Below are 23,251 nucleotides of genomic sequence, written 5' to 3'. Positions count from 1 at the left end.
CACATATTTAAACCCCCAAATAAAACTATAATTACATGTATATTTAGTAGAGACGTTACCGGAACATTTTGAACGACTTGTTATTAATCAATGCCTACGAGGAGTGTCTAAAAATCGTGTTAACATGTTTATGTATTTTTTGATTAGGAAAAAAATGGGGCGGAATAAAATCAACTTTTTTTTATTTAGAAACTAGGTTTTATGAAAAAATTACACGAGATAAAAAAGTTTCTAATAAACCCGTCTATCAAAATTTGTTTCCGTGTCACTAAATTTTTTAAAAATTAAAAAATATAGTGTTTTCATTATAAAAAAAATAAAAACATTATCTTCCGCCATATTTGTAGCGCGATATCTCCCTAATAGTTAGCGCTTTTGACCCGATATTTATATAATAAATTACCCTCTATATTATACAAGAAAGCACCCCCTTAAATTTTTGGCATTTGTTTTGAAACACCCTGAAGAACAAGATTACAGTTAAAATTTTGTTGATTCTTGGGTTTGATAAATAAATAAATATACGTCTTTAAAAGTAACTAATACAATTTTATTAAAAACTTTTCCTACAATCTATAAAATTTGCTGAATATATTCTTAAATCTCGAGCTCACACAAGATAAGAGAAACAAGAAACAAATACTAATATAAATCTCATCTCAAATTTAAAACAGTCTGGAATAAGGGAGAAATTAGCCTAACATAAAAACACGGATAAAGCCTTTTGTTTGGAATGCGACAAATATATGAAATAGAAAATATAACAGGAACAATTTATATAGCAAACCAAAATTAACAAAAAAATATAAATTAGAAATATATAATTTTTTACTGTTTAACTTGATCATTCCCACAGTTTTTAACCAGGGTTGAAACTACATGTTCACCTTTGAACCCTTCTGTCACATATCTCACTCTTTTTAATGGAGGACTCTCCTCTTTTGCTGAACAATCATCAACATCTGGTTCAATAAAACCTCTCTTATTTATATATGTCCCCCCATAATCAGGTGGCTTTTTTTCAAAAAATTCCGGCTTCTTCCTATCTAGAAAATTCTTAACAGTTTGAAACATACTTCCAAAAATGTTCTCCGATTGATTCTTCTCAGCCAAGAAGTCATTGTATTTTTTCCCCATTTCTTCCAGTATCTTTGAAAACTCCTTATCTGTAGAGTTCTCAATATCAAGGACATCTTCCCCGAATTTAGCATCGACCTCTGACTCGTCATCTTTAAAAATTAAGAACTCCTCCATGTTCAAATCATCTTCTGTGGCCTGTTGGCTGCTCAAAAGCGATCTTCTTATACTGACTTGCTCGCTATCTGTAGACATCTGTTTATTTTCAAATAAACGCATATTAGGAAGGGAAACCAATAAAGCAGATAACAAAACCACCATTAGACAAGTCGAGGGCGTAGCTTTCGATGTTGTCGAATTGCAAATAAGTGCTTGCAACCTGTTGACATGGGCAATAAGATTTCTGTTCTGCCGTTGCAGTTCTTTAACCCTTTGCAGTAGGTTTTTATTTTCTTCTGAGCCACGTTTCACCCTGAAACACAGACAAAAAACATTACTTATTTACGCATCAGGCTTATTACTACTCTCACCTCTCTTCCAGTCCATCAACATATTCCTTTTTTCTCTTCCTTGAATCTTGAGCTGAGATCTTGTTGCGGATTTTTCTCCTTATCCTTTTTAATTCCCTTTCTTCATTCTTTGTCAACGGATGATGCGTGGGCAATTGAATCCCCTCTTTGGCCAACAGACGCTTTTCTTCATTAGTTAAATTCAACAATGGATACTGGTTATTGGTCGAAGATACTACGTGAGTGTCGTCTTCATCAGCAGATGATGTTGCTTGTACTGACTCTACTTTTCTTCTGTTGATTGTCCCCAAAGAAGCAATATCCGATGCAGAATTCAATATCTTAATACTTTTAACGCTTAAAGGCAACAAAACAGGTCTGCCATTGTTAGAAAACTGCTGTACTTTTAAGATTTGGGCCTTGGAATTTGGAGGCTGCTTTTTGAGATGCGCTGGAATATTTGTTAACAGTAATACGCTTTTTAAATAGGAAATAGTTTAGATTACCTGCACTTAAAATTGGTTTGGCGATAAACTTTTTATTCGAAGGATTTTGAATTAAAATTTTAGTAGGCTTCTGCAGAGTTGTTATAGGTGATGATTTAATGACAGGAATATTTTTTGACTCCATTTGTTGACTAGAAGCAGGATCCAGCAATGACAAAAATATTGGATCGTCAAATCCATCGATGCTGTTTATAGTTGAAGTTCTGGAAAAAATGTGTATTTCAACAGAGTGTGACCGCTTAAAGTCAAATAAATCCTTACGATTCGTCTATGTTTTCTGTACTGTAAGTACTGTTTTTATCACTCTCTGAACAATAACTTTGTGGAGATAAAACTCCATCGCTCTGACTATTGTCATTTAAAATATTTACGTCTTCATCTAAATTTGTGAAGAAAGTATCTTCTTCCAAGTTATTTTCCAGTGACAAAACAGAATCAAAGAAATCCGAGGTCTACAAAAACAAGATGTGTATAGGTATATAAAGATAAAACACTTTTATTCCCGTAGACAGTCATCATAATCGGAGATTTTTGAAGAGAAATATTACAAAACAATTGCACCATATTTATTTCACTATTTTTTTTTCCGATGTCACATAGCAATAACAGATAGCAATCGGAAATAAATGACTGTTATTTTAATTCAATTTTATTTTGTTATTATCAATATGAAAATTTAAATAATAACCTGCCTGGTATTGAGTAAATTACTTAAGTGAGCTTAAAAAGATTACTAAGTTTGTTAAAGTTCAAAAATTTAAATGAAATTGTAATTATATTTCGCGTTTCGTCCCGAATAGGAAAACTTGTTTCTTAAACAAAATTATATTAAACTGTAACTCAGGAATCTTGTTTATGAGTGTTTCGTCAAAAACGTACTAACCATAAGTTCCGTTTCGTCACAATTCAGCAAGATATCCATATTATCCATATTGCTAGTTCCTTCTTCACCGCTTGAGTATAACGTATCTTCTATATCCATTTTTTTTGGTTCACTTTAGCAATAGGCACCCCATTTTATAAAACTATTGTTTGAAAAATTGCACTTTTCACCCAGTTTTCCGAGAATTACATGTAAGTATGTTAGAAGGAACTACGCCGATGAAATGAGCTCCGCCAGCGTGGAAGCTACGTCATCGAAAAGATCGCACCTGATATAAAAATTAGTGAACGTAAGAAATTTGGAGTACCAAAAGTAAAACGGGTGACATGATTGGCGATACCGACTAGAGAAAGTCCGCAAATGAGCGGCTTAATGAGAAATATACCCCATAGATAATCTTAATTTCAACAATTATAAAATCGTTATATTTATTATTCTCTTTTATTTCTGGAGCCGCATAGTCATGGGGATTAACAAATGCCTGCGTTGCACGATTTGGGATATAACCGTATCTCGTACCTGATTTTAAAGGAACAATCCAATAACGATGATCCAATTAACACTGATCTAACACTTAACTTTATAAATACGACGCACGTAAATTAGGATTGTATACTTCTTGCAGCTGATACAAGTGGTCGGTAGATTTTAAAAAAATTTTTGTACATGAAATTATTTTATATTAGAAAAAAAGAATTATCGCAATTTGACAACATCGCGTTTTGATTTTCTACTTTCTGTACTCCTCTCCTTCCAAAATATTCGTAATCTATGCCTGACAGCTTCTGATGTTTACAAGCGCGGAAGAATGTTCATTATTTACAAGTTTTTTTAGAAAATAGTTGTGTTTAAAGTTATAGTCCTAGTACTTTTTCATTTTATAATTTTAAAATGTAGGATTCCTATCGAAATATGGTTCGGGAAATTGTAGCAATAATTATACTTTTTGCTGTATTAGGCGTTTCCAGCAACATTGAAGTAAAAACGTCTGATACTCCCAGTTTGCCTTTTTGTTCAAATATTTCTGGGTAAATTTTTGTTAAATTTAAAATAGTGGTACTGTATCCATAAATAATTGATTTTTAGCATAGTTTTAGTCAGTACCCTGGATGGAAAGTTGTCTGCTATAAACGCTACTGGTCATTTATTTTGGGAAATCGAGACTGGTCCTGGTCCTTTATTAACTTCTAATATCCACAATTTGGAGGTAAAGATATTTATTGAGCTTTCTTTCAAAATATTCAAATTTGGCATCAGTGTAAAGTTTTTCACTTAAAAAAAAATGTCACAATATAGTTTAAAAACATTTTTTTAGCCACCTTAAATATAAACTCAAATCTGTTTAATTTTTCAAAAATAATAAAGTCTAGCAAATGGGGATTGTTGAAGCAAAAAAGAGTGAACTATAAATATTTCTATTCATGTATAAGTAGACACTATATGATAGCACAAAATCAAATTTTGGGTTTCTTTTTATTAACTTTTTTGGGAAAAAAGGTAACTCACAAAATAAATTTTAATTTCGATGTGATCATTTTGTTGTTCTTCCATAGTTAACTAATAACGGAGAATGGGTGAGGATAATTCCATCCCTAACGGGGATGCTTTATCGTTTTGATGGTGTAACTATCGATCCCATACCAGTCACAGCTGAAAATTTACTAAAATCTTCATTTAAATACTCCGATAATGTGGTGGTTGCAGGTAGTTTTTCATTTCTTTTTACCCAAACTTTTCTATTTAGAGATGTGTGTTGCAGGGGGTATCGAAGTAAGAACTTACGGGGTAGGATTCAGAACTGGTACCTTATTCTACGAGTGCACTCAAAAAAGTTGTACTAATAAAGATAGGCAAGATGTTGACGATGTGCTAGTTATAGAACGAAGTAGCCAAATAGTGAGGGCAGTAGAACCCATAACTGGATTAGAAAGGTGGAACTTTAGTGTTGGTCTTCATAATATAAAACTTCCACAGATCTCGTGCATAAATACCAAACCACTAACATGGAATGTTAGTGCCGTTGTCCCAAAAGGTCTTTTATTCGTATCTACATTTGCAACTCAAAAAACTAACTCGTGGCAGATACAACTTAATGCACCAATTGTACGCGTGTGGGTATGGAATGGAGTTACATTATCCGAAGTAGATTTGTTTGTACCAAAAAACATTCCCACTTTAATGACTGGGTCTGCGGGAAATTTACCATCCTTGTACATTGGAATGCATAATAGACAGGTGTATATCAAACGTGGTGAGGTTCAACTACTCACTATTAATATCTAATATTTGTAGCTATATATTCATGAGTCATCGGCCATGCAGAATATTCTTCAACGACAACAGCATTCAGACTTAATGGTGGCCGAGACTTCAAGTCTAGCTAAAATACCTTGGAAACCAATTTCCGCGTCTGCAGAAAAGACGGAAGAAGATTCTACTGCTTTATCAGTATTAAACAATTCCGAATATGTAAATGGCAGGTTTTTAGTAAAATGTTTCCTATTTGGTAAAGTCTATATATTTTTTATTTTTAGGAAATGGCTATTATCTCCAGCCAGATACTGACAATGGGTCCTTTTATTGCAAGAAGGATGGGGTAGAAGAATTGTTTGTTGATACTGAAACATATGATTCAGATTATCCCATCCTCTATTCATACGCGCATTACTAGTAAGTTTGCCTATAAATGAAAAACATAGACACAGATATTCTCATTTTAGTAGGGATATTTTTCTCTTGCTCATCACAGCCATACTTAGTTCATTCCTGCTAAGAGTTTTGCATAGAAACCAATCAACTAAGGGCGAAATTATTATAATTGAAAAACCAGTGGAAGCAAATATAACACGAGTAGATGAGAAGGAGTTGAAAAAAGAGACTTTCCGGTCTCGATATGCTGACGATTTTGAAACCATTCGTTGTTTAGGTCAAGGGGGTTTTGGTGTTGTTTTTGAAGTTAAACAGAATATTGATGAGTGTCATTACGCGATTAAAAGAATCACCTTGCCAAATGAGTCAGTTCATGCGATATACGATTCATGTTTATATTTTTAAATAATCGTAATAATTTTAGGTCAAACTCCCGTGATAGAGTTATGAGGGAAGTAAAAGCTCTTGCCAAACTGGAGCATAAAAACATAGTACGGTACTTTTGTTCATGGGTCGAACATCCCCCTGTTGGATGGCAAGAAGAACATGATAAACTATGGCTTAAGTACGTAAGAATCAATTTTTCTACTATGAGTTTTTTAAGAAGGCTTTTTCTTTAAAATTTGGTCAGAACGTCTCAGTATGTCTTTGATATACATTTTAGACCTGAAACGGATGGCTTAACTGAAGACAGTATGTCCCGAGTAAACCGACCCAAATCTTATTCAATCAGTATAGACATTCACTTAAGTCAGGCGTTTACTGGCGATGATAGTAGTGAAAACCCGGCAAAGTTACCTGGGTGCGATGATGAGGATGACGATTCGTTTATAATTTTTGCGAATAGTGAAGATGAAGTTTCAAACAAGCAGCAGTCACTATCTGAACACGCAAAGAAAAAAATTAACTGGAAAAGACCAGGCAGAAAGCATCTGTCTTGGGATTCATCGCAGAATGGTAGAGATCTTATCCTGAATCATGAACCTCGAATGTACTTATACATCCAAATGCAGCTTTGTCAAAAAGAGAGCCTTAAGGAGTGGCTTAGTTTACATCGAGAGAGGAATTATGAAGAAGTCTCCGCAATTTTCTTGCAAATCTTGGATGCGGTCCAGTATGTACACTCGAGCGGTTTGATTCATAGAGACTTGAAAGTATGTAAAGATCCATTTTGATTTATCCATATATGGTGATTAATTTTTCAGCCCAGTAATATATTTTTCTCATTGGAAGGCCAAATAAAAGTTGGAGATTTTGGCTTAGTCAAAGACATGGAAAGTTCATTTGATTTGGAGCACAACAGAAATTGTTTGCCATATTACAAAGGTCATACCAAAGAAGTCGGTATGCTAGTGTAGTAGACTACTTTTATGTCGCATAAAAGCGACTTTCACTATAATTTTTCAGGTACACAGCTTTATATGTGTCCCGAACAGTTTCGCACAAGAACCTACGATTTTAAAGTGGATATATATGCTTTGGGGGTGATTTTATTCGAGCTGCTTGTTCCATTTGCTACAGAAATGGAAAGAATTAAAACGTTGACGAATATTAAAAATCAAAAATATCCACTTGGGTTTCGGGAAAAATATCCCAATGAGGTAAATGGCATTATGGCTTTAATTAGCCGAGTCCTTAATGTTTGAAACAAATTCCCCACCTATTAAGCTTGTGTTGCCGGTTTCCTCGGTTTAAAAAAAAAACAGTTTAAAAAAAAGTGAGGGTAGTAGGTGATTTGGAAAATTGTTTTTCCAGACTGGCAATATACTGTTGATGGTAATTTAATAATTATTTTTAGTTTGTGTTGCTGCAAAATATGCTCGATGTGGATCCGAAAAAAAGGTTGACCACCATGGAAATTAAAACCAAGAAGCCATTTAATCAGATTACTTCGCATTTACCTACGAAAATATTGTGATATTGAATATATGTTAGATCGACTGATTATAGGTTGTTATTTAATAAACAACTCGATTGCTTTACTTAACAAGATTTTTAATTAATTTAAAAACATATCTTAAACAAAGAATCTTATAGTCTTAAAGGATTCATAATTTATTATAATTAAGATTACACCTGTTTTATTTGATTTATTTAATTTTCTATAGTATTAGTCTTATTAAACTTTTAATTTGTTAAAAATTAGACCAGCAGTTACGCGGTAAACAATTTTAGCAACAATTGAACTAGATGCGGCCCGATAGATTTCGATATTTAAGTACAAAAATACCTGATTCAAATCCCGCTTTCATCTAGTTTAATCCAAGCCACGACCCTGTCTGATAGAAAAATATTCTATAAATTAATTTTTATTACAGCTAGTTTAAATATTTTAGCGCTAAATCAGTCAAACCTCTTAAAAAACTTAATAAAAAAGTAGAGAAACAACGGAACTAACATATAGCATAATGCTAAACCCAATATTGATTCCTGCGTAGCATAATACTCTTCGAAGCTTGGTCTGACGCATTATCAATACTACTCCAATCGTCCACTAGCTCGTCGCCTACTCCATAGGGATAACCCGCATGAGGTGATGGTGTATCAAACTCATTTATACCTAGCGGAGTTACTTTACATTGCGGTGGCGCCGCAGGGGGTTGCATTTTCACAGGGGAGGCTAATAAGCGATCGGGGGGTCTGGGTAAGGGACCCAGAGGAACTTCCTCCTTAGAAGAAGTCCTACGTTCCATTGCCTTGCATTTTAATATGATGACGACCACGATCGCTGTTATAACAACTGCCAGAATAATTGTGACTAATAAATATATAAACATATAAATTAAAATGTCTAAAAACATGTTAAAACCATACCTATTAGTACATAATCTCTCATCATGTTTGGGGTTGTCAGTAAGACATCACCTTCGTGTCCTTCTGGGTCGCTCGGATCTGGTAAGTTGGAATAGTCATTCTTACGTGGACTTATGTAGATTGTCAGATCTCCAACGGCCGGTTGGAAAATACTAGCGGAAAGTAAGAAAACAATTTTTTCTCTTACACCTGGTTCAGGTACATTGAAATCCTTCGCGTGGAGATATATCAGACCTCCTTGAATTTCTTCATGTGTGAAAGTAACCACCGACGTATCCAGAACGTGTTTACGTTCGCCTGAACTCCGAATGATTTTTCTAATCTCACAGCAATTGGGTATATTGATTAGAGAATATTTCGGATTGCTACTAGTCAGTTTGGCTAACGGAGTAGCATCCAATATACTTGAACCAATTCGCACCATTTCGCCCGAACTAACGGTACAGTCACTGATGTGCATGAAGGGTTTAACTTCCATATCCAAAGCAAATTCTTGTTTAAATGTTATATTGCCTACAGAGACTTGACCAACAAGCTGAAATGTATCGTTTGAAGCAGTAGTATCAAGCTGGAGGTACATAACGTTATTCCTATAAAGATCTACTTGAGAAAACGATACAGTTTGGTTGTTTTCTTTAAATAAAACTCCATGTTTAGGCGGTTTAGATATCAAATACGTGATTTTAGTGTTATCTACATTTGTTTGGATGAATATATTCTGCTCGCTCAGAAATCCTATGTTATTACCTTGGCGCACCTGTATCGGGATACCAGATTTGATGGTTAAATTCACAGGTACGACAACTATGTTGAAAAACGTAAAATCTGGCTTAAATTTTTCGTCCCAAATGCGCAAGTGGAATGAGTCTTTAAGGGTCGCACTTTCATGGACATAAATCAGTCGTCTATTATCTACATCCTCTTGAGTAAAATGAGCAATTTGCTCTAAATGAGGTAAAAGTAGAAGACGCCCGCTCGAAGGTCCATTTACTAAGTCATATTTTATATCTGATGGCGGAGTATCTACGTCCTCTGTGCAAAGCTCTTGTCTTGTGATAGTGTGGTTCTCTCCTTGAACCACTGTAAAGCTGGGTGCGGGGGTAACTAGGTGGAATGGTTGATCATTAATGGGATTAATTGTAATGTTTGCAGTTAAATTGCACAACAAAATATACCCAGGTACCAAGTACAACGAGAATTTTAAGGTGTCGTTAAGTGTATCGGAATTGTCGTGCTCGTAAAATACTGAGCCAGACTCAAATTGTAGACGCGTGAACGTCATCAATCCACTATCTTTGTCGTTCTGAAGAAACAACCGGCCGTGGTGTGGATTATCCGCAGCAACGTGAATAACAGGTGAATGAAGCCCGGCATGCATTTCCAAGAATGAAATTACTTCCGATAAATTCAAATGAATGTTTGTCATTCCGCCTTCATCAACTGCAATGCGAGGTATTTGGACGTAAGAATCAAGACCACCAGAGGATACAGATATGTCGACCCTAAATACCTGCAACATTTAAATCGCAACCCCTGTCGTCTATATAACATTTGAACTATTTACCTCATTCTGTATAGTTGGTGCCAGGAGAGAGATCACGTCAAACGTAAATGAGTCGTTTGCATATAAATCAGAGAAGGGATGAAGATGCTCATAATATATCGTTCCGTTATTAACATCACCTTGGGTGAAATTAGACACCACTATATTGTGTTCCGTTTTTTTTGACTTCATCATCAGTCTTCCCAAAGAAGGCGGTTTCTTCAGCTGATACAAAATAGGGCGACCATCGGAATTTTTTGAGAATAAGTTATCAGAAGAAAGAATTTTTTTCTGCAGAGGAAATATATGCAAAGCGTTATTCTTTAACAATTTCAAGTAAGGCCGTTTTGTTTTTATCTCAAACAGGAAATCTTTGGTGGTATGTAATCCGTCACTAATATTAAATGCAAACCTAGCTCTCGACCCATCTGCAATTAAACAATAAGTATTTGGGTAACATATTTGAAATTTACATTTTATACGTACTGATATGATTAAATACAACTAATCCTTTATTAATATCTTCTTGCGTAAAATAATTTAAAGGAGTTTTGGAATCGCTTATTAAGGAAATGTTGCCCCACCAACAGCTTTGAACGCGATATTTCAATATTTCCTTAGGCCTATCTTCATCGACAGCAGCTGTAAATACCTGTTAAATTAGTTGGTTTGTTTAGAAAAAGTCGTATTACTGACCTAGCATAGAGTTGGTAATCACAGCCTGACCTCCCTCCCACATTTCCATACCCGTATTATTGATTAACTTAGGTATATGGTCGTTGATCGGGATCACTGTCACTTTAAGTTCAACTTTTTCGCTCTGCTTGCCATCATCGATTTTGGCAATAAATTTAGCACAATCTTTTAAATGTTCTGATCCGTCATGGGAATATTCAACTATTCCTTTTACTAAGTCATTCTGAGTAAATGAATTGGTCTTGCTGCACTGTTGGTAAATTAATATGCATCCATATTTAAAATTGTCTACAATCTGGAAGGTTTTTAACTTAGGCCGATAGTATTCAGTTTCCACAAAAAGATGCACGGCAGACAATGGCACAGAGCCACCTTCAGGCACAATTACTTCATTGCTCCCAAGATACCATTTGTCAGGTATAATTATAACTTCTAACTGCAAATTAGTCAACCAAACTAAACCATTTGTTACATTAAATGTTATTGTATCCCCGGAATGGTTCATCCCCGCCTGTATATATAGTACCCTCTTTTCATTTATTAAATCCTGAGAAAAGCATGCTACATTAATTATTTCGCTACCATTCTTTGTTTCTGACAATATCGTCAAGTAGCCGTATTGAGGCCTTTGACGTAAATGGTACATAATTATGGAAGACGGGACATTTACTTGGGTAACTTCAAGGTTGTCTTTGGTAATAAGCATACTAGTTGATTCCTCAACAGTCAGCTTCTTCAACCGTTTCAACTGAAGCGGTTCCCAGTAAGAAGATGGCAAGATCAAAATACCTACTTGAGCCAAATTTACAGCATCCTTACATCGTATTTTCAGTCCGATTTCGTCCGCATTGCCTGTTGCTAAGTCATTTCTATATAAGATTTGTCCTTTATTAATACTTTCTTGGGTGAAGTTTTTTAAAATGTTAGACCCGTCATAACTGACAATTTTACCCAAGGATGGACCGCTGATAATGTGAAATAAAACTTCGCTATCTTTCGCGTAAAGATTTGTAGAATAAAATAAATTTTCTGTGGTGATTGGAACAGATTTTCCTGATTCTACCAGAATTTTTTTGTTTATCTTGGCATGAATAAAAGGACCCGATGCTTGGATCTCCAATATTCCATTTACATGAAACTGACCGTCAGTTACCCACAGTCTGACTTTTCCGTATTCCGGACCTTTATGCTTGAAAAGTATTAAACTGTTATCTAAATCGTCCTGAGTAAATTCGGTTATGTTTTCATTTAAGTTTTTCAGGTGGAAAAATTGACCATTGGGAATTTCCCGACACGTGTATATTATGCCGGATGTTGGAGTCCCCACGTCCAAATCTATATATTTGAGGTCGTTGCTTGTTAGCAATTTTTCACCCCCCACAACTACTTGAAAAACTTTGTCCACAATTCTTATGGGACTGTGGTCGTTTTTTAGGTGAATGTTTATAATAAACTGTCCGACATATTGAAATGTTTCATCTGAACTTGACAATGCCATAAATTTGAAACTGTCTTCCGTAGTTTCCGATCCATCATGTACGTAGAATACTCTGTTGTCATTAAGCTCTTGGGCACTAAATGACTTAGAATAGTTTTGTAATATGCCATATTCTTTTTCAATTTGTAGTATCCCATACTTGGGGCCGTTTGTTACATTAAAGATCAAATCCGTAACAAAGCTGGCATTAATATGGAGGTGAGCTCTATCTATAACGGCTGACATGCCTTCTTCGACATCAAGCTGCTTTATATTCACTTGAACTTTAAATTTATCTTCATTTGAAGGATAGTACTTTATGGTAATTGTCGATGTGGTATTGCCACATCCTATAGATTTCACATTTAAAACAATTTGATCGGTAACATCCGAAAAGGCTTTCTGGTAAAGTCTATATCTAATATTCTCCGAATTTATATCTTCCTGAGTAAAGTTATCAAAGCATTTTAATTGATACTTCGATACAGATGAAAATAAGTAGCCGTACTCTGGGTATTGTACAATCTGGTACATAATCGATGCTAAAGATTTTGTTGGTTGACTTTCAAATAATAGCGCCTTTGCCGTAATAGGAGCTTCCCATGCACTGTTAAGTTCTAAGACTTTTGAAGCAACTTGGTACAATTTGCATTCAACAAATGTGAGTCGAAATGTGTACAGCATAGATTTGTTGAATGCTGTACGAAACTGCAAAGTTAATAGAAAGGGTTACTACGTTCGTACAGTAAATAAAATTTAGAAGTTCCAAAAGCCAATAATAAATTCAATTTATTTTGATAAAAAAAAAGGTTTTAAAATATTTAATTTTTCAACCCCTATTAAAAATACGAAACATACCTGAAACTCATCAAACTGGGGTTCGCCCATGGAATGTCGGTATCTAACACGATGCTGTTTTAAATCGGTATTGGAAAATACATCAGTAGCTTCCCACGTGTTTAGACTTTCTACTTCGATATCTCCGAATTTGGGTTTTTTTATTATTTTGAACAAAACCTTGTTATCTGCATTTGGCACATTCGAGCTATAACTTAAATTCTGTGGCGTTATCACGACCCAAGTCTGATGCAAAAGTTGTAATCCGGTGTTCTTATCCAACCTCCATATCTGCGGAGTTACCGACACTCTTATTTTGTGAACTTGGGTCGCTTCATTTCCATCAGATACTTGCAGGGAAAGGTACGAATCTTTAGGTTCAGTTCCCGTGTGCACAAATATTATTTTCTTTTTGTCTATATCTTCTTGTGTAAATGAATCCACTTTGGCTCCTAATTTTCGCAAATGCTCAAAATAACCACAATCAGATTTTATTATTGTGTAAACTAATTCGAAAGGGCTGTTGTCTGGATCTTCAGTTTTTAAAAGATCTGATGTGATTAATTTTTTTGAACCCTAAAAATGAAAATTTTTGGGCCGATAGTTTACGGTGGTGGCGTAAATTTAAAAAAAAATCATAAAAATTTAGCTCTAACAGGCCACATAAAGCAATTTAAAGTTTGTCGCCAAAATACAGTGTTATTCACGCAAATTCTTGAATAATTTTACTGTAAATTCGAAAACTTCATTTTCGCAGTTATTTAAAATTATATATTTATACAGTGTCCACCATAATATTCGCTGCATATGGGAAATGCTCTTAGGGATTGAATTTTTTTATGTTATTTCCGTTCCAAATTTCGTATACAGCTTTGAAATGTCATTCTAGACACTTTTTTTGATTTTTTATCATCTAACTCAACTTTTCAGGTTTTTAGTTCGAATTTGTCGCTATGACATTGATCCCGTACTACTTTTACTTTAGGTTATCGCGAATACAAAATTTTTCCATCCCCTAGAAGACAAAACCGTTTCCCTGGGTAGCGAACGTTATAGGACACTGCATCATCTAGTTTATATAATAATATATGCTTATCTAATATATAGGAAACGCAATGATGATGATATTTAACACAGGACCTCCACTTTTTAGATATCAAAATTGATACCGTTTTTTGACACCCCATGGTATAGACTTAACAATGACAGCTATGTAATCTTATGGAAAATAAATGTCGGCAACGTTATTCAAAATTAAAATAGAAATAGAATAGTGTTTTAAAAGGACTTTGGAAATCTAAGAACCACATATGAATAATATTTCCAATTTGCGCATGACTACCTTTCTTATAGGCTGTTTTATTAAAGAACTGAGCGAATAACCCTGTACATCCTGAATAATTCACTTTAATGTAGCGAAATTAATACACTTACCTTAGGAGTAATATCTAGTCATGCCTAATTAAGAGCACATTTATTTGGAATAAATATTTAAGGAAAAGTGCAGCAGCCACCATTCACTAAAACGCTAAATAAAATAATTAACAAGTTATTTAGACTCTTCACAAACTGCATATTAATAATTAGGGGTCATTCAAAAAAAGCATGCTGCAAGATGCGCCGCACAATTACCTGCACTATACGAAGGACCCTCGATTCTGACGTGTCAAGTATGGGTGCATCGTTTTTGGGTTCTATATTTACTGCCAAAATAAACTTAAATCGGCCTTGCAAATATACAGGAAGGGTGAATGTGTCGGCGGTCGAAAATTTGACCGAAAGTGAAATACTATCACGACTTGCTTCTGAACCGTCATTAACATAATGAACTCTATCCCGTAGGACATCTAATAATGAAAATGTTCTACGCTGAGGCCACCCATCTACTGTAACCGCCCCACGTTCGGGGGCAACGTCGACAGAAAACACTACTCCCACATCTTGGATGCCAAATTTGTGGTAATCAAGTACCAAATGCAGATTGGTTGTGGTGATAATTTCACTTCCACCCTCCAACACCTCCAATGGCTCTACCGATAACAATTCTAGTTCTGTTGCAAGACTAGATGCATGTGAAAATATAGAATAGCCTTCTGAATAATTTTGTTGCATGCAGTTGGCAAAAGGATCATGGTCGCATTGACATTGGAAGGAGTCGAGACCACGCGGTAAACAAGTGGCGCCCTCTAAACATGGACCTCGTAAGCAAGGGAATTCCCACACGCAACCTGGGAGAAGACCTTCTGATGACAGCACATCCGGCAAACCTCGAACTTGATCGTTAATTGATAACCCACGTAGACAACCCTTAAAACTAACGTCGCATGCAGGACCGCATCCTTTTTGAGTGGCCCTAAATTTTCTACTGCTCTCTAACCCGCCTACATAAGACACGTCGCCTAATTGCAAAACAGCAGCATGAATGTTTTTTGAAAATTCAAGCTGATCATTCAATAACAATTCTAAAGAAGTAGTTGTTAAGTGAAACGCAATTTTATTCCATGAACCATCAGAGACTTTCTGTTCAGGTATTTGAAGCTTTGAAAGTTTGTCACTCATTTTAACTACAGCACTTAAGGTATGATTGGTAACCTCAATAAGTAAAAAATCCTGTTTAGAAACTGCTGAACTGTAAAAGATCAATCCATTATTTACAGTAGTTTTCACTTCCATTCGAATCTGAATTTCTTTGTTGCGACTCTTTTGGGGTATGACTAAAAATGCGTCATCCTCTACAAAACTTATACTCTGGTCAGATGTTGCTTCAAATTCAGCAGCGCAATTCCAAGTAATACCTTCTACTGTAGCATGCAGTTGACGTTGTCTTGCCACTTCCAATACAGAAACAGCATTGTATTTTAACTACAACAAATTCATTGATCCCCTATCTAAGTTTTTGCAACAAGTGTATATCTCTTACTCCGGAAAGGCAACCCCTAAACGTTTTAATGTGTCCAAAAAATAAATCAGAATTGTTCTTGTTTCTATGATCTCCAACAAACAGACCATAATGTATATCCATTTGATAGTTTTTACCAGGGATATGTACCCTAAAGTAGTTATTGTATAATTTTTTTCTCATACATACATCTTATATGATTAAATAATTCCGGCAAAATACTTACTGCAATCTTCTGGCTTTATCAATCACCATTGATAAATTTGCATCCCTTCTACTTAATGTAACTTCATGCCATTTAAAGTCATTGAATTTGGTTACAGAGTGGGACACAAGTTCTGCTTCTCCAAATCCAAGATTAACAACAACCCTAAGTTTTCCATTTTCTATATCTACTTTACAATAATGTGTTGTCCCAGCTACTAACAATATTAACGCATTTGCTAAGCGGGTCCTGAACTTAAAATATATATCGGTATTTGATTTGGATTCTTTAAAAGGTATAGCAATGTAACTGTTTCCATAAAATGATGCTGGAATAAATCACATTAAGCGACATACCTTCCAATCGTTTAAAAGCATATATTACCCCGTTCAGCACTAAATACTATTAAAGAAGAAGCACATAGGAACAAAAACTTTAATAACACTTTGTAATCCATTGTCAACTAATTTCAGCATTTACATGACTCAAAAGCCATACTAAACCACGCACTTGATATAATTAATTCGTATTTTTTTCGCCATATCTATAGATTCGTAGAAAATTCCAATATTCTAAAACAAAACAATCCAAAATTCGTCTACCACAGTACATCAAGTTTATTAAAGGGTTATTTTTTTTTTGGCTGCTCTTTAAAGAAGCAGATACCTATTCCATCCAACGAGAAACTCTAAATTACAGAGCTAATTTTGCTGTAATACAATTTGTGAAACAGAGATGACGCAGGCCAAAGCGCATCCAATAAACGTATTCAGCTGGCGGCATCTATACGGATAAAAAACAAATCCCAGAGATACTTTGGGTATCTATTGTTTTTCATAGGATCATCCTTTTCTGATCACATGTGATAAACATATGGGTATTCAAAAATCCCTTGTTCGCAAAATTCCGAGACTTTTACAATAGAAATAATTAAATCTAAAACCTATTCGTCTATCTTTAGTCTGCATTAAGAAAACTATTATTTAAAATATATCTTAAAACAATCTTCAAGTCACATTTGACAAAAAAGTATATACAATTTTAACTTTTAACTATCTGTATTTATAAAGCTATCAAAATTTCGCATATGATATATATTTGGGTCAATAATCATTTCTTTATCTGTAATGTTGACTTATGCCCCACCGTTGAATTTATAACTCTTTAATTGTCAGAAATCGCTGACGTTTGAAAACCTTTAAAAACCAAACGATTATCGATTTTTAGATAATCTAGTAAGGTTCGCACCCAAAAGAGCTTAAATGTAGAGGTACCTAAGTTTACCTAATTCGGAGTTGCAATTCGCCATTGGTAGATGGCACTCTATTAGTTCGGCTGGTCCTCAATTCTAGAAATAAAAAGCTAATAAAAAACGCCAGTCAGTAATCAGTAAGTAATATATACATATGTTATTATCCTTTTCTATTAGAGGCTGAATACCCTTTTCCTCATAAACATATTACCTACGTATTCCAAAAAGAATATGATCCAATCGAAACTTGCCTGACAAATAAATATTTTGTTTTATTATTTTCTTAATACATTTATCAGAAATGGCAAAGATAATTAAGTCAAGTTTTAATAAAATATTTTATTATTGATTATGATTTGTCAGGTTTCAATAATATACTTTCGATTTATATTTTTCTTGTTATATGTAGATGCTGAATACAAACTTCATATTAATAATTTCTCTGTGCACACAGACTAAATAACAATTTTTATCAAAAAAGTTTTATAAAATATGTAATATGTTTATCATTATTCTTAGATTATGTCACTTATTATTATCATATTTTTTGAAAATATAATATAATAAAATATAACAATTAAATAGATTATATTTTATTATTATTTTATATTATGTGGGCACAGACCAAATAACAATTTTGGATGTCTTGAAAAATTTGCGAAAAATTTCTAATAAAAATTTAATGCATTTATTATAAATCTGGATAATTAAGTCGTTTTTTTTTAATAAAATATTTTATTATTGAGTGAACATTGTTTCAAAAATATATAAAACAATTGTTAATAATAATGAAATATATTTATATATTATATATATGTAGAGGCTAAATAAAAATTTCCTGGTTATGCAAAAATAGTAATTTAATATAATAAAAAAAATAATACGGTCTAACCGAAATTTGCATAAAAATTAAATGCATTGTATATTATTATTATTTTCTGTTATTTGGGTAAAGCCTAAATAACGAATTTGGCCCTGTGTGGGTGACGGGGCAGCAACAGGAATACCCCCACGGTGATCCCTGCCTGTCGTAAAAGGCGACTAAAAGGGTTGGGCGCAGGACTGACAACCCTACCCCGCATAAAAAAATGTCGCGAAAATATTAATTTATCGTGAAGATGGCTGCTGCCATTCTATACCGTCAATCTAAGGAATTTGTGGTCTATTTCGAAATAGTGATTTTTCAATTTCATCTCTTATATTACCGTTACGCGGTTATTTTAACGCACTTTACGTTGGTTAAAAGCAGATGTGAGACTTCTTGGCAGCTGTGATTTGGCTATTTGCCGTTTTCTTGCCCACAGAGCGCGTACTAAAATTAAGACAAACCCCCTAAACGTAGTCGGTTTTCCCTTAAGAAACCAGGGGGAGAAATGCAAGCGTATTATAGAAGGCATATGCGTGCATATACATAAAAGCAACGTTAATCAACCCCTTTGTTAAATTTGGCACGAGCCCCGTTATTTACCCCCACTTTCTAATCGTCGAATTGTTTTTCAAAATATTGATAAAGATAAACGCAGTTGCAAAATAATGGGATATTTGGAAAATAAATTATTTAATATAACTTAGGTAATAATTATTTATAAATAAGTTGGTCAAGTATCAATGCTATCCAACTTCTACTTCTGAGATTTTAATCGTTAGAAAAAAACAATAATGGTTTTTTTTATAAGTTTGTGAAACTTATAATGGCGATGTCCATTTCGGAACGATAATAACGAAAAAAAAAAAAACTGAAACACCAGTTTTAATAAGCTAAATCGGTCGGTTAATTTTAACAGAGGCCAACCGTCGTATGTGGGTCTATAACGACGCACTGATATGAAACGGGGGCATATGGCGTCCTCCGGACCCTGAAACTCAAACATATACGGGAATACAACAATACAAACCACCAAACGATATCCCATGCGCCCATATTTTACTCGTAGGAAATTTTGCACATGTCGTTATCTAATCGGCAGCCACGATTACGATCGATAAAAGCCTATGTGAGTACGTCATTCGAATGTTTCCTTAGTTTGCATAGGGCATATTTTTAATTTATTTATATTGTATAACATTCACACTACTTATTCCTAATTCAACCAACCTATTAAACAAAAACCAATAGCGTAAACTAAATATCTAAAGATCATCAGGAAGGTTTTCTACAGAGTGGACAAGCTTGCGTAAAATTAGTTCTTCTAAAAGGAACATGAAAATACATTACACATACTTCTAATAGATAACGGGATAATATTAAACGTTTCAAGAGCAGAGATCTAATCACGGTTCTGGAATATAGAATTTTCATTAAACGAGATAAATTTTAGTGGCTTATTTTCAACCCTTTCCAAGTATTCTCTATAGACCCTGGACGCGAAGAACAAATGCGTTAAATAAGCAGGTTTTCCATGATGTCAAAGTGTACAATGTCAAGTATTTAGCAAATGTCTCGGATTGAAAATGCTTAAAGAACATTTTTATTTGATAATTTTATTTATAATTTAATGATAAATAGTAAGGGTGCCAGATGGGCACTCGAAGGGTTTAAATTGTGAAATATTTAAAATAGTAAAAGTATTTTCAAGGATCTGAATATAACATCGTGAGGTGAGCAGACGAAAGTCAATTGTTGCACAAATTTTAACACAATGTGACATCGTCGAAAATGAAAATGACACGGGCGTGTGTTATATATCGGGTCCCGAAAAGGAAGTCCAAAAGACTGTCTCGTCTTGCTTTGATTCACATAAACACGTGCATAATTACATGTGTTGGTTCTATTCTACCTTACATCCTTCCTTTCCGCTCTTTACAACATCACGCGTGCACTGGGTTGTGCACTTTCGAACCCTTTCTATACAGGGTGGTCCGTAAAATAATACTATCGAGCCGAATACGCCTTATCTCTCATTAATTCTATCTCAGTGTTAAAATTTGCTTCTGGAAGTAACTGTTATATAAAAAATAGAGGCTGAAAATGGTAAATGCAACTCTATGTCATTTCCATGCGTATTGTTATTGGGCCGAAGGGTGTAAGTTAAATTATTAATAAATACATAAATAAGATGTGTATAGCTCGAGGTATAAATAATTTCTCAATGGATTTGTTATAAAGATGTAAATATTGCAAACATCTGCTGTTGAAGTTTTTTAATTTAACGCCAAAAAAAACTAATCTTCAACGAACTTTTCAGGACCGGTTTTGGATATTCGATTAGGCACACGGTGCTGTTGACAAATATTGGACTCGAAATATATTTACTACAATTCCTAATGTATCTAACATTTTCATTGATTTTTTCAAAAATTGGCAGTAGATTAATCGCCACTGTTTTACTGTATCAAAGAAAACCAGCCATATGATTCCACAACGAAAGTAAAATGATTATATAGATAAATAGGTTGCTACAAACACTAAGGTATTCATAGAGTACCGACAAGGTCAAATCCTGTGTGCCGATATTAATGCGCCCGGTTATAGTAAGATAAAGTTTGCAATAAACGTTTCATTCATTCATACGCGCAGCAAAATAATATAAATAGTTTTCGCATATATTTCATTTTCTCGCGGCACGTACTCGTTTTGAAAATAATTGAAACGCTATACGTTGATATATCGCACAATCTGAAAGTGGGTGACTAAAATCTTCCGAACGAAGTTACCGATTTAGAAAAAAAAAACAATTAAACTACAGATAATATAAATAGTATGACACACGTGCATGTTATATAGCGAACCCACATAAGGTTGAAATGTTTATACCATTCCAATCGTCTAAAGTAAAGCGTGTGATGCACACACACACACACATGCATACCAACACTCAATCAGGGTATGGGGTAAACGTAGCGGGTGGTACCCACCGTGTTACATAGACAGAGTCGGAGTCGCTTTATTTTCTGTCTGATGATTAACGTCATATCCAATCAGCATTATATTTAAATTTTCACAAAATTTATCCACATGAACATAATTTTAAAAAATCGTAATTAAGTAAATGAACATATGCAAGCGTCGAACGAAGAAAGACTAAATTTCTTTACGAATTTTCGACCATTATTCACTCAGCTGGACAGCTGGACATCGTTCACCACCATGTGAGACTGATCGGCTGCGATATTCTCAGCCATTTTTTTTTGCGTATGTCGCTCGTAAAAGCTGCATTATTCCGCATTACCACCCTTTCCACCCTTCTGTGTGCAAAATTGTTCGAGTATTTTTCCCATAGTCGCAAAAAAAAACTCGCTAAACGTTGTTAGATATAGACTAGATATATTAGGGTGTAAAAATACATTCGTCGCCATCCGTAACCGGATATCAATACATATTGGATATTTTTTTAATCGTGTAAGTGCAAATTGGGCCAGTACGTTCATTTCCTATTATATAAAACTCACATATGGCAGAATAGGGGAGAACAACTAAACTAAGGGGTAATGCACTCTGAAATAACAGACTGAATATTGATTAAAACGAGTATTGAGGGGGTGAAAATGCACCGACGCGACGGCCCCCAGTTTGGCTTTTGTTGGGCAGCGATAACATTAAAGTACAGCACGTGCAAGGTATATATTGTTTGTTTGCTTTAGCCGATGGTGGTTTTAATATACCGCGAAAATTTATCACTTTTTCTCTCCCACTTGTCTTAGAGACGAAAAACGGTCGTTACGAAGTCCGTGGAAAACTCAATATTTATTTCGCTATTATTTTAACGACGAATAGTTCACTAGGTCGGGGCGAAAATATGTTCCGAATATAGCATCGGAGTGGCATAAAATTTGACATTCGAACTATGTCTCGAGATAAATCGAAATTCATAATAAACGATTCCCGATTGCAAATTTTTATTTGTTTATTTAGTTGGCTGGCTGATTAAAGTTGCGGAGGTTAAAAGGCGCCTTGTAAACTAGCGTACACTATCGTAGCCGGAAATGCTATAAAGTGGCTCACGTTGCCATAAAGAGGGAAAAACCTTAACATAGGATTTTTTTAAAACAAAGTTGAACTCATTTTTTATTGAGAATATCTATTTACAAATGTTCTAGGTGATGAAGAAGTATCTTATAAGATACTCCTTATTATTTCAGTCATAAAAAAAGACGCTGCAAAACGCATGTAGAATAAAAACCTCATTTTTGTTGACTTACCTGTTGCAAATTCATCCAATTAAGGGAAAATAGAACAAGAAGGAGATAGGCCAGAAGATTTGAAGAAACACAGATGTCTATGGATAGCCTAGTTGTATTAGTTAGTCTGCCATAATTATATAATACTTTTACTACTTTGTTTTGTGACACTTGTATCCTTTGAACATTTGTTTTGCTACACGTTAGCATTGTAGTTCACGTCCTTAGTTCTTTTTTTTTATAAATAACATACGATTCAACTTTACAGTGATCTTCCAAGTTAATTAGTCATCAACAGTTAACCCTAAATTTTAATTAAAATAATTAAATTAAATTAAATTTGCAATTTTTTTGTAAAAAAAGTTACCTATTTTTGAAATTCCTCGTAATATGGTATATTGATGTTTTAACCGTCATTATCCAAACATAGTAGGCACAGTAAGCAGCGAAAAAAATTTTTTTTTATTTTTCGGTAAATGTAATACATTGTTTGGATGATACCAACATTCTTAATTAGCACGAATGTTTAAACTTAGTTGATTATACGTTCTACTAAAATCTGGATCAACAGCTTGCGTTTTAGACCGATCAGGTTAAGCCATAGTATAGTAAACTAGTTAAGCCAGGATTTTAAGGGAAAACCACAAATGCTATAACGTGCATTTGTCCAAATCACCCGAGGCACCGGCGACGAACACCCGAAAGCGGCCGAAACATTTATCCAAATAAAGACGGAGGTCAAACACGGCTGAGATAGCAAATTAATTTATAAAATGCGGTTAAATT

The 23,251-nt window shown here is 34.4% G+C and overlaps 3 protein-coding genes across 4 annotated transcripts; 1 reads left to right on the top strand and 2 right to left on the bottom strand.

The window, feature by feature from the left end:
• Positions 1 to 331: 331 nt before the first annotated feature.
• LOC132695882 (CREB-H transcription factor homolog let-607-like) lies at positions 332 to 3,409 on the bottom strand. Its single transcript, XM_060660440.1, has 5 exons — positions 2,976 to 3,409; positions 2,354 to 2,544; positions 2,093 to 2,295; positions 1,608 to 2,037; positions 332 to 1,549 (listed from the first exon to the last, which is right to left on the bottom strand). Exons 1-5 carry the CDS (start codon positions 3,072 to 3,074, stop codon positions 829 to 831), a joined length of 1,644 nt encoding a protein of 547 aa, XP_060516423.1. The 5' UTR covers positions 3,075 to 3,409; the 3' UTR covers positions 332 to 828.
• Positions 3,410 to 3,758: 349 nt separating this feature from the next.
• LOC132695881 (eukaryotic translation initiation factor 2-alpha kinase) lies at positions 3,759 to 7,608 on the top strand. Of its 2 annotated transcripts, none has more exons than XM_060660438.1 (12): positions 3,759 to 4,003; positions 4,062 to 4,182; positions 4,529 to 4,679; positions 4,735 to 5,210; positions 5,268 to 5,451; positions 5,510 to 5,645; positions 5,696 to 5,989; positions 6,049 to 6,189; positions 6,289 to 6,778; positions 6,830 to 6,968; positions 7,032 to 7,225; positions 7,423 to 7,608. In XM_060660438.1, exons 1-12 carry the CDS (start codon positions 3,888 to 3,890, stop codon positions 7,540 to 7,542), a joined length of 2,562 nt encoding a protein of 853 aa, XP_060516421.1. In that variant the 5' UTR covers positions 3,759 to 3,887; the 3' UTR covers positions 7,543 to 7,608. The 2 variants fall into 2 exon arrangements, with proteins under 2 accessions (XP_060516421.1, XP_060516422.1); XM_060660439.1 differs by lacking the exon at positions 3,759 to 4,003 and adding an exon at positions 4,291 to 4,472 and having other exon boundaries at positions 4,095 to 4,182.
• LOC132695883 (chondroitin sulfate proteoglycan 4) lies at positions 7,605 to 16,758 on the bottom strand. Its single transcript, XM_060660442.1, has 10 exons — positions 16,480 to 16,758; positions 16,117 to 16,423; positions 15,912 to 16,041; positions 14,624 to 15,853; positions 13,013 to 13,567; positions 10,678 to 12,862; positions 10,468 to 10,623; positions 10,003 to 10,409; positions 8,439 to 9,948; positions 7,605 to 8,382 (listed from the first exon to the last, which is right to left on the bottom strand). The coding sequence occupies exons 1-10, from the start codon at positions 16,550 to 16,552 to the stop codon at positions 8,036 to 8,038; spliced, it is 6,900 nt and encodes a 2,299-aa protein (XP_060516425.1). The 5' UTR covers positions 16,553 to 16,758; the 3' UTR covers positions 7,605 to 8,035.
• Positions 16,759 to 23,251: the final 6,493 nt, after the last annotated feature.

Source organism: Cylas formicarius, unplaced genomic scaffold (genome assembly GCF_029955315.1).
Source record: "Cylas formicarius isolate icCylForm1 unplaced genomic scaffold, icCylForm1.1 PGA_scaffold_12__32_contigs__length_19106922, whole genome shotgun sequence".
Taxonomy (NCBI): domain Eukaryota; kingdom Metazoa; phylum Arthropoda; class Insecta; order Coleoptera; family Brentidae; genus Cylas; species Cylas formicarius.
This window is presented reverse-complemented; position numbering and strand designations above follow the sequence as displayed.